The sequence below is a fragment of the Mirounga angustirostris genome, unplaced genomic scaffold (genome assembly GCF_029215605.1).
Source record: "Mirounga angustirostris isolate CCGP_5_RB_7025 unplaced genomic scaffold, mMirAng1.0.hap1 SCAF_6, whole genome shotgun sequence".
NCBI classification, from domain to species: Eukaryota; Metazoa; Chordata; class Mammalia; order Carnivora; family Phocidae; genus Mirounga; species Mirounga angustirostris.
Genome location: NW_026991714.1, coordinates 113,591,748 through 113,603,762, shown reverse-complemented (window position 1 = coordinate 113,603,762; position 12,015 = coordinate 113,591,748). Strand labels below are relative to the sequence as shown.

At 42.1% G+C, this 12,015-nt stretch overlaps 1 protein-coding gene across 14 annotated transcripts in view; it reads right to left on the bottom strand.

The window, feature by feature from the left end:
• Positions 1–12,015, bottom strand: part of SHLD2 (shieldin complex subunit 2) — an 88,514-nt gene continuing 76,499 nt past the window's right edge. For 11 of the 14 annotated variants that reach the window (XM_064594916.1, XM_064594917.1, XM_054508260.2 and 8 more), the window contains 2 exons: positions 6,459–6,574; positions 1–4,601 (listed from right to left, as the gene is read on the bottom strand). In XM_064594916.1, coding sequence (XP_064450986.1) covers positions 4,402–4,601; positions 6,459–6,574 — 316 coding nt within the window. In that variant the 3' untranslated portion in view covers positions 1–4,401. The other 3 variants (XM_064594914.1, XM_064594915.1, XM_064594918.1) reach the window with 3 other exon arrangements.

The window sequence follows — 12,015 nt, the reverse complement described above, 5'->3', positions numbered from 1 at the left end:
TACACATTCTTTTTTTCTCCTGAAATCATGTGGCCATCATTTTTAATGCTGAACAGGCACTTCAAAAATATTAATAATACACATATCTGGCTTTTATGATCAGTAAAAAAAGACAAACAACCCAATAAAATAAAGGAACACTTCTATGGTCCACAAATGAAGATGCATAGACAACAAATAAGCACATGAAAAGTTGCTCAACAGCATTAGTCATCAGAGAAACACAAACTAAAACCGTGAGCTATCTCTTCAGACCCAGTAGAATGGCTATGTAAAAATGATTGGCCCCTCCAAATTGTGGCAAAGCAGAACAACTGGGACCCTCATACATGGCTTGTGTGTAAAGTTGTACAACTTTGGAGTGCTGTTCGGCAGTTTCTTATGAAATGAAATATATACCTACCCTATAAACCAGCTATCTCAGTCACAGGTATTTATCGCTCCCCCCCATACCCCAAACTGAAAACATATGTCCACAGCAAGACTTGCAAAAAGGATGTTCATAGCAACTATTCATAACAGCCCCAAACTGGAAACAACCCAAATGACCTTTGATCAGAAAATAGATAATGTAATATATTCATACACTGGCATATTATTCACTAATAAAAAGAACGAACTACCGAGTCACATAAAAATCTGGATGAATCTCAAAAAAAACACTGTTGTGTGAAAAAAGCAAGTCACAAAGGAATATAAACCACATGATTTTATTTATATGAAGTTCCAGAGCAGAAAAAACTAATCTGTGATGATCGAAATCAGAAAAGTGGTTGCCTGTATGGGCGGGGATTGACTGGAAGTGGAAATGAGGGAAATTTTTAGAGAGATGGAAACCTAAATTTTGATGGTAGTATTGGCTACATGAATGTATATATTTGTCAAAATTCAGCACACTGGGGCGCCTGGGTGGCTCAGTTGGTTAAGCGACTGCCTTCGGCTCAGGTCATGATCCTGGAGTCCCGGGATCGAGTCCCACATCGGGCTCCCTGCTTGGCAGGGAGTCTGCTTCTCCCTCCGACGCTCCCCCCTCTCATGTGCTCTCTCTCTCTCAGTCTCTCGCTCTCAAATAAATAAATAAATAAATCTTAAAAAAAAAAAATTCAGCACACTGTACATTTAAGATCTGTGCATTTTACTCTGCATAAATCTTTTTTTTTTTTTTTACTCTGCATAAATCTTAATTTAACTCTGGAAAAAACAATCTGATTGGCCCAGCTTGAGTCAGGTATCCTACTGTCTGTGAGTAATCGGTTTTTGCCAAGGAATCAAACCAAATATAGACATGGACCAGAGAAGCGGTATCATTGTGGGCTTGGCTGCCACCCCATGAAGTATCTACATCTAGTAGGTGGTGTTAATTTCTGTGATCAAAACCATATTACCTTTTTCTATATTTGGTAAGTAATCTTTTTAATATAGGGAATTTGTGTTCTTCAGAAATTAGGGAAATTTTCCTAGTAATTCCATCAGATAAAAACAATCATAAAGGAGAAAGTAAAACCAGGCCCCAGTTCCCCACCCAGAGTAATCATGATATCATTTTGGTGAGATTCTTCCACACGGTATGATCACAATGTTACATAACTTAAATTGCACTACACACATTATGTAAATAAGGGCAATCCCTCAGTTTGTCTGCTGTCCAGTTATGCAGAGAATTTGCTGACCTGCTGCCTTGTGCACATCTGGGCGTGGAGTGAAGTGAGTCAGAGAGAGAAGTTGGGGTGAAGAGAAGAGCTGACATCTGGAGGGAGTTGAGGGGTGGAAGAGATGAGGCAGGAGCATGATCTCCCCTGACAAGAAACGGTGCAGATGCTGTGTAAGAAGGAGAAGCCCTCCGAAGAACTCCAGCACGTGTTCTAGAAAGAGCAGCATTGGGTGCTTGCTGTTCAGAAGGCACCGGCAGTCAGGATCCCCCCAAGAGAGGACCATGATGGGAGCTGGTTTGTCATGAAACCCTTGTCCCCTGTCCTGTTTCCTCCCTGCCCTCAGTCCCTGCAGGAGCTGGGCCTTGGGGGACAGGGAAGGGACTGGGGAGAAGTGGTCTCACTGCCAGTTCATGCCCTCCTCCAGCCCCAGGCCGCCAAGTGGGAGCAAAGGGAGAGATGTCTTGGAAGCAGACAGCTCACCCTTAGCAAATGTATTCCTTGAGTGGGTGGAGTTCACTTCCTGATGACGAACCAGGTTTAAGACCCCCAAAGACAGAATAACAACTAACTGGCAAACCTCCTCCCTCTCACCTATTTCTCACCCTATTGGCCTTAAAACAGGGGCTAGGGTTAAAGTCTCAGAAAAGATGAACACTTTATTCTAATTGTTCCGATTTGGGAACCATATCGCACCATCTCGAGACCATCCAGGACACAAATTCATCATTTAAAATGAAAGACACAGGGATGGCACATTTTCTGTTTCACTCTATGTTGTTCTGAGAAAGTAGAGATATTTTCTTCTAAGAAAGCCATGTTAACAGCCTGTGGTCACCCATTCAGGTAAACCTAAATTAATGGAAGACTAGTTGTAAACAACTTAAGACCTGAGAACTGTCCCTCTCAGCTGAACTGTCAGATAAAAAATGCGATTTACCTAAAATGTCTGCCAGACATAAGACTGCTGGATTGGCTGACATTCTTAGGCTACCTGATTTTTATAAAAATTTGTGGAGTAGGTTAAATATACTTACCTGTACATCATGGGTAAGGAATCACCTGGGAGCTATGGCAGTTTAAATTAAATACATGATAATTTCCTCAGGACAGAAGGAAGTTATTTTCAGCCCAAATAAGGGTTCCAGAAATATGGGTTAACCTATGAACTATGGACCAAAATCTGTGAAGAGATATTGGTGTGACCTGGTGCTCTTGGTCTCACTTAAAATGGCTTAGAGACTTCTTCCCAAAAGGGTGTGAAGAGCCGTCTATTCCAGGGGGCTGTGTTTTGGTTGATAAAAGGATTAGGCCGCATCTTGAGGACAAAGTGGGGAAGGCAAGTTTAAGAGAACAGCGCTCTTGGTAGGCTTACACTGACTGGCAAATTTTATATCAGAATTCCAGATTTGCTTCTACTGTGCTTATAGTTGAAAGAGCATGGCTTAGAAGACATCAGCTCTGGGCTTGAGATTCGTCACCCATCACGTGAATTATCTGGGAGAGCCAACTATCTTGTTTCTCTACGTACAACACGGGGACAACTCTTTTTCTACCCACCTTACTGGGTGCAGGCAATCATTTGACTTAATCCCTTCCTTCCCCAGGAATTAACTCACCAAGTAGAGCGCTTGTTCCTACCCCACCTCCCTCGCCTTTTTTGGTCAAGGATCCTTCTGAGGATTTGCTGAGAATGACTGACCTCCTCCATAGAAAGATGTACTTGTGTGTGTGTGCACTCTCACACACATTTTTACATATTATTTTTGGGAGAATCACAAAACTCCTGAGGTTCAAGTTAAAAAAAAAAGCATCCCTAAATTAGAGAAAACAAGTACAATGAACCAAAATAATTTTTAAAAGCACATGTATGGTAAAACAAACATGTCCATTTGGTCACGAATTTAGTTTTTTTCAAGCAATATTTTTAACCTATTAACCCTCAGCATACTCCAGACTTCCAGGTTAGGCGCCCTTCCACATTTCCTCATCAGTGACTACTATTTTATACGGGCTTCTTCTATAATCCTAATGGGAGAACAAATCACTAAATGTTTGTTAATAAGTAAACTCAGTAAGGCACTGAGATCCTAGAAATGAACTAACAACATGACTCTTCCACGTTTTATAAAACGAGTTAAAGCAGGATCTGTTTCCTTCATTTTCATTGCTTCTTTATAGAAAGACATGCTTGTCTTGAACTTGTCTAAACACAGTCTTATACAAACTAACCCATTACCATGTATAATTATAACCGAGGAAATCATTTCACATTGACAGTTTATTAAAGGGAAAGCGCTGAGAGTTTGTGAGCATGACAGAAAGCCACTCCCGAGGAAATGTCTTTTGTCTGTGTCCTGGGTCCTTAGTAGAGCGCTGGAATGGAGCAGGGACCAACAGAGTGAGCTTCCCAGGGAGGTGCTACATATGGCCTTTATTGCCAGATACTTCCTCTAGAAGCAGGAAAGGAAAAGACCAAACAACAGACAGAACACCTCACAGAATGTTCCTAGAAAAAAAGTTTTAATTTATATATTTAATACAATTCTCTTTATAAAAATATATATATAAATATAATATATTTTAATATATATACATATTATATATATATATATATATATATATTTTTTTTTTTTTTTTTTTTTTTTTTTTTTTTTTAACGCCCAGGTAAAGCCCTGTCATTCATTTCTCTCGAAAAGGCAAATCAGTTCAGCCATCTTCCTTGAAGTACCTGCCACTTCCCCCTCCGGTCTCAGAGGAGGGCACTGGGTACAGGCTTGCCACTGTCGGGATAAAAATCCAGTAGGGAGAACTCTTGTTGCAGCGGGCAGCTGTTCTCATCCAACACGAAGAGGCTCTGCGCCTTCACCGCGCAAGGGGCGCCGCCGCCGGCCACCAGCGAGTGGATCAAGTCGGCGGCCACCATGGCATAGGTGATCTCTGAGGGAGGTGCTGAGGAACACGGAAACACGCAGCTCTTAGGCTCCCTGCCCGCACGCCAGAAACGCACACAGCCAAAGGGGTCGCTGTCCCCTTGGTTCTCAAGCCCCGCACCCACCGGAAATTTCCCTTTCTATCCCCTCTCCTTCTAGTCACAGGTGCTGAAGATGTTCTAGAATGAGGACCCTCCATGCCTGCTGATCGAGGACAGGCTGCTCAGAGTGACGGCATTTCCTACTACGGCACAGCTCTTGGCTTCTTAAAACAACAGAGGAAAGAACGACGTTAACATCTTCCTAAGTCAAGCCTGACACAGAAAGAGCGTGTCCATGTCAGAAAAGTCATCTTCTTTATCCAGTCGACAGCTCTTACCAGTTATCTAGATAGTTTATACAACAGAACCCTGAGTCAGTGACTTAATGAATATCAAATCTTGATAATATAAAAATACTGAAATTACAGATAGATGTTACTGTATTTTTGCACTTGTCTCATAGTCTTCCTTTTTTTTAGGCTATCAAGTCCAGGTCCTGAGCCGGGTGCTCAATGCTAGGCTGGCCAGGCACGACCAGCCACTCAAACTACACTCGTTCCCTGACCAACACCACCCACCCCTCTTGAGTTGGGTCTATGGACTCCCAGGCAGCCAATCACATGTTTTTGGAGGTGAGGGAATTCTCTACAATACTTAAATCTTTTGTATTTTCACTTGGATAAGCTAAAAAAGAAAATCAAGATTAGTGATAATTTGAATGGTCTGATGACCACTTTATAACTGGTGCCCACAATTTCACTTAGGGTTGCAATTTAATTAATGCCAGGAAGTACAACTTTGACTCGGGAATGGGCAAAACGTGAACATAGACTTGATCTGAGAACAGTCCTCCTCTGAGAAGTGGAGGCTAACTGGTATTGTGCCAAAAATGAAAAGTCAAGACTGAAAATACAACAAAGAACACTGACAGAGGGAACAAAACAGCCAGAAGAATGAATGGTAATAAAGACAGTGAATAAAAAAGGACAGACAGACTTCTGGTTAGGATGTGGAAAGCTGGAAAGAACATGGCTCCAACCTTAACAATTACTAGAAAAACTGAAGACACTACAAAATCACAATTTGTGGAGCCTCTAGGAGAGCCGAGGCAGTGAGGCAGCCAAGCCAACTGAAATGAGAGGAGACAGCAGGAGCACAGGGTTACCGCGGCGAGCTCAGAAAGAAGACACATCCACCCAACAAGCAAGAAGGAAGAATGCGCTACAATTTTTCATGACTTGCTGAAAGTCAAGTGTGGGCCAGTGTCTCAGGCAAGGGGAGTCTGCACCCTGGCGGGCTCTTCTCGTCCCCACCAGGTGCTCACAAGCCTGGACAGAGGGCAGGACATAGAGAAAGCTTCCAACCATGGTGAAGTCTGGAGAAAGGGAGGGAGAAGCTGCCACAAGGGAAAACACAAAACATCATTCTGGACGCTCCTTTAAGGAAAGAGAGCCTTAAACTGCTGGAGGAAGGTCGGCAAATCCTATTGCCCCAGGGCTGAACATGGAGGATAGATAAAAGAAAAATCCTTCCATCCCTGGGGGAGGGGCAGGAAACCTCCAAGATCAAGAGCATCGGTGGTGCCCTACTGCTGGGAGAAGGGAGGACTGCAAAAGACCTGCAGAGATGCAAGGCTGAGCGTGGCTGTCATGGCAGGTGTAGGGCAAGGCTTATCTTCCAACTTCATCCTCTTTGTTCCACTCAAGCTTTTGCACTGACAGGAAAAAAACCTTAATTTACAGTAGAGTGTTCTTTCTGTTCCAATATACTGTCAACACCCCTGAAACGAGTGGTTTCACCACCAACCACCTCTCGATGGTATGCTGCCATCTTACCTATAACTCTGTTGAGCCAGTCAGGAGAAATGTTGAGAAGAATCTTCTCAATCAGCTTTGATCCTACGTGGATGCAAACCTTATATATTCCATCAGCTATGGTCATTACAGCTGGCCTACAAAACAGTAAATAACATGTGACCTTCAATAACATGTTCAAATTAAAGAAACACGTAAGTACCATGTAATTTCAAAGAGCACTGGGTTTTTATGCAGGGTTCATCTTAATTCCTAAAACAACTCTAGGACGTTCTGAAACATCCTAGAAAAAAAAGAAGGGTTTTTTTTTCTTTTTAAGAATTTCAAATGACGGGGCGCCTGGCTGGCTCAGTCGTTGAGCATCTGCCTTCGGCTCAGGTCATGATCCCAGGGTCCTGGGATCGAGCCCCGCGTCGGGCTCCCTGCTCGGCGGGAAGCCTGCTTCTCCCTCTCCCACTCCCCCTGCTTGTGTTCCCTCCCGCTGTCTCTTTCTCTGTCAAATAAATAAATAAAATCTTTAAAAAAAAATTTTTTTTTCAAATGACAAATTAATAAATTTGATTTATTCCTTATTCATTTTAAAATTTCAGATACTAATATAAGAAAACATTTTTACACTGTTGTATAAATTATTCTTAGAAATAAAAATAAAGATAATAATCACAATATTTCACAATCATAATTTCAAGTTATTTTTCCCCACTGGATTCTTTCCTATCAAAACCAGACTGTTTTGCAAGTAGATCAATAGGGAACTAGATAAATCATTTTCAGTATGTGCTACAGTGCAGTACTATGTGGCTGTTAAAAGAATGATGAAGGTTTATAAGCGCTATTAGGGAAGGAAGGCCATGATGTACTCTATGGAACAAATACTATGAATAAAACAAAATGGATAATATTCTATTTTTATTTTTTTAAGGATTTTATTTATTTATTTGACAGAGAGAGAGAGAGACACAGAGAGAGAAAGCACAAGCAGGGGAAGCGGCAGAGGAAGAGGGAGAAGCAGGCTTCCCACTGAGCAGGGAGCCCGATGCGGGGCTCCATCCCAGGACCCCGAGATCATGACTTGAGCCGAAGGCAGGCGTTTAACCGACTGAGCCACCCAGGAGCCCCATATCTATGTATTTTTAAAGAAAGGGATATACATGCGCTGGTATGAAGAATATACAAAAACCTCCTACGAGCAAGGAAGTAGAACCGATGGTGGAGGGGTGGATGGGGAGAAACTTGTTGCTTTATATCTTCCTCTACAGTTTGCATTTTTACCATGGTCATATTACCTCTTTTAAAGATTAATTAATTGTTGGGCGCCTGGGTGGCTCAGTTGGTTAAACGACTGCCTTCGGCTCAGGTCATAATCCTGGAGTCCCTGGATCGAGTCCCACATCGGGCTCCCTGCTGGGCAGGGAGTCTGCTTCTCCCTCTGACCCTCTCCCCTCTCATGTGCTCTCTCTCATTCTCTCTCTCTCAAATAAATAAATAAAATCTTCAAAAAAAAAGATTAATTAATTGTTAAAAATAAATTGAGAACAGATTTTTTTTTTAATCTGAGAGAGAGGGAGAGAGAGAAAGAGTATAAGTGGGGGGAGGAGCAGAGGGAGAGGAACAAGCAGACTGTGCTGAGTGGGGAACCCGACACAGGGCTCGATCCCATGACCCTGAGATCATGACCTGAGCTGAAATCAAGAGTCAGACCCTCAGCCAACTGAAACACCCAGGGGCCCTGAGAACAGATTGTAGAAACAGACTCATTAATATAGAGGAATTTCATTTAACAGCTCAAACAATACTACTGATTTTCCCTCAAAAAACCTACTTCCCCTTTTACCCACATGATGATTCTAGGTCTTTCCTCTTTCTCCATGCTCTCTCTGTTCCTCCATTCTTTATTTCAGCAAATACATACTCAATATGTACTATGTGCCCAGCACTGTGCTAAGCACTGGGTACACAATAGCAAACAAGACAGATCTGGTTCCTTCACTCGAGGAGCGTAAGAGTTTAGTGGGACAAAAAGACAATAAGCGTTTTAACAATGGTGCGGTGCCAAGATAATTCAACAGAGATAGAATCATCTTTTCAACAAATCATGCTGGGACAACTGGATATTCGCACGTAAAAAAATGAAGCTGGACCCCTTCCTTACATTAATTCAAAATACATCATGGACCTATACATAAAGAGTTAAAACTATAAAATTCTAGTAAGAAAATAAAGGAGTAAATCTCCATGATCTTGGCTTAGGAATGATACCTTTCTTAGATACAGATACCTTTGAAAAGCACAAGCAACAAAAAGAAAAACGGATAATAAAAAATGTTGGCAAGAATGTGCAGAAACTTCATATATTCCTGGTGAGAATGTAAAGTTGTGCAACAGTTTTGGAAACCAGTTTGGCAGTTCCTCAAAAAATTAAACATAGAATTACCATACAACCCAGCGATTCTAAAACACATATCCACTAAAAATTTGTACACAAATCTTCACAGCAGTACTATTCATAACAGCCAGAATGTGGGACCAATCCAAATGCTGAGTTGGGGGGAGTGGGGGTGACTGCTAATGGAAATGGGGCTTCTGGGGGATGAAAATGTCTCTAAGAATGGACTGTGGGGACGGTGACAACCCTGTGAATATACTAAAACCAGGGATCATACATTTTAGATGGGTCCGTTTGATGCTACGTGAATTCTAGCCCAGTAAAGATGTTTTTTAGAGAAGATGGCATACAACTAGACAAGTACAAATTGCAGTGAGTACACACACGGTGCTGTCACAGAAAATAAAGGGGGTATTAAGAAGGTCCCTCTGAGGGCACATTCTGCATGGAGCACTGGGTGTTATGCACAAACAATGAATCATGGAACGCTACATCAAAAACTAATGATGTAATGTATGGTGATTAACATAACAATAAAAAATTTAAAAATAATAATAATAAAAAAAAAGAAGGTCCCTCTGATGTAGTGCCGCTTAAACTAAGACGTGGAGTCGTTAAGCGTCTGCCTTCGGCTCAGGTCGTGGTCCCAGGGTCCTGGGATCGAGCCCCGCATCTGGCTCTCTGCTCAGCAGGAAGCCTGCCTCTCCCTCTCCCACTCCCCCTGCTTGTGTTCCCTCTCTCGCTGTCTCTCTCTTCAAATAAAAAAAAAAAAAACTAAGACGTGGAGTCGAGCGGAGGGAAGAACATGCAAGAAAGCGCAAGGAAAAAAACATCGGGGTGACCAAGGAACCGAAAGAAGGCCAGGGGGCTGGAACACAGGGAGCAAGGGAAAGCATGGCAGCAGAGTGTAAACGGAAACTACCAGGAGGTGTTTAAGTCAGGCAGTGATCACCCCGTCAGCTGTGTAGAGAATGGACAGAAGGGGGCCAAGGCCGAAGGAGGCCAACTAAGAGACCACTACTCTGATAGTTGGAGCAAGACCTAGCAGTGGCCCGGACTAGGCCCATGTGCTTCGGGACCAGGAGGTCCTGACTCCCTGTTCTGGTTTCATGATAACTGAGGTTTTGGCAAGGCCAGGTAAACAAGATGCCACATGCTCTGCAATGTGTGGGGTACCCTAACAACGAGAAACTGTCCTGCCTGAAATGTCACTAGTGCCCCTGAGGTTAAGGAACAGTGGAGATGGAAAAAAGAGGGTGAATTTATGATACGGTTTTGGATGAAAATTCATAGGACTTGCCAGTAGATTAGACATGGGAGGTAAGGAAAAAGGAATAATTCAAGGGCTATGTGCAGGTTTCTAGGTTAATGGCGTAGACGGTGATGCCATGTACTGGGAAGTATGAAAATGGGAAGAACCCAGTTTGATATAGACAGGAATAATAAGAGAGCCGAGCTCAGGTATTTTTAGTGTGGGATGCCTGAAACACATTCAAGTGGGGAATTGAGTATCTAGCTACTGCAGCTTGGAGGAGAAAACCAGGGTGGAGATGCCAACGAAAGTCACCAGCACATAGGTAATCCTTTTTGCAGGTGGGAATGAGACTCAAACCATGGTATCTAATGTTGCCACTGGAAAATCAGTTCCAAGTTAAAAACAACCAACATCAAATGTAATTGGTCCACTCACAGCATGGGACTGTCATGCCATACAAATGTTTATTAGGTATTTCATAAGAGCTTTTGAGTACAAGAAGTATGCTTACATCAATCAGCATAACATCCACATTACTAAATATTGGGTGAACATATGTGGATACGCAACTTGATTGTTTGGGTCTTTGAAAAATAAGCAATCAGAGCTTTTTCTTATTCAGGTTGCTACTGACCTATGTAGAATCGTAAGTGATGACTCATGCAATGATTTCTGAATCACGGTACTTGATAATTTGAAGGAATCTGTCATTTAATCTCAAGATTTTCTTTTTAACAACAAAAAAATTTCTTTTTAAGGAAATCAAATAATCTGAATCCTAAACCTAAACACAATTTAAAGGCTTTTAAATAAATAACAAAAACAACTCTTGCTTTAGCATGTCTATCAACATTCTAGCAACACAAAAAATTTGCACATCTTCAATGCACTATAGTTTAGAACTATACCGTATATACCTCATACTAGGTTATACCATAGTCAGGTGATAATGATCTGTGAAGTCCTTCTCTTGAATAGTTATTCTTTTTTTTTTAAAGATTTTATTTATTTATTACAGAGAGAGAGATAGTGAGAGAGAGAGCACAAGCCAGGGGAGTGGCAGGCAGAGGGAGAAGCAGGCTCCCCGCCAAGCCACCCGATGCGGGGCTCGATCCCAGGACCCTGGGATCATGATCTGAGCCGAAGGCAGACGCTTACCCGACTGAGCCACCCAGGTGCCCCTTGAATAGTTATTCTTTAGACTGAAGATTCAAAGTCTGTCTTCTCCATAAGGGATATTTATTGAGTAACATTTTTGTCCAATAAATAATTACATTGATTAGGAACATTAAGAATGACATAAAATAACACACACATTCTGTAAGGAGCCTTAACTATTGATAAGAAATCAATTTTAATTAACTATATTTCTTTTTTTTTTTTTTAAGATTTTATTTATTTACGGGCACCTGGGTGGCTCAGTTGGTTGGGCGACTGCCTTCACTTCAGGTCATGATCCTGGAGTCCCAGGATCAAGTCCCGCATCGGGCTCCCTGCTCAGCAGGGAGTCTGCTTCTCCCTCTGACCTTCCCCTCCATGCTCTCTCTCTCTCTCTCAAATAAATAAACAAATCTCTTTTTTAAAAAAAAGGTTTTATTTATTTTTTGATAGAGAGACAGCGAGAGAGGGAACACAAGCAGGGGGGGAGTGGGAGAGAGAGAAGCAGGCTTCCCGCTGAGCAGGGAGTCCAATGCGGGGCTTGATCCCAGGACGCTGGGATCATGACCTGAGCCAAAGGCAGACGCTTGACGACTGAGCCACCCAGGCGCCCCTAATTAACTTTATTTCTTATATACCATGCATCTTAATTTAATTTTCTTTTCCATACAAGCAACTTTCAGAGTAAGAGCAAAATCTATTTACTTATTTATAACACACATATGTAAAGGGAAATAAGGTTTATGGATTAAGCTTCTGTTAATATTCTTAACGTACAC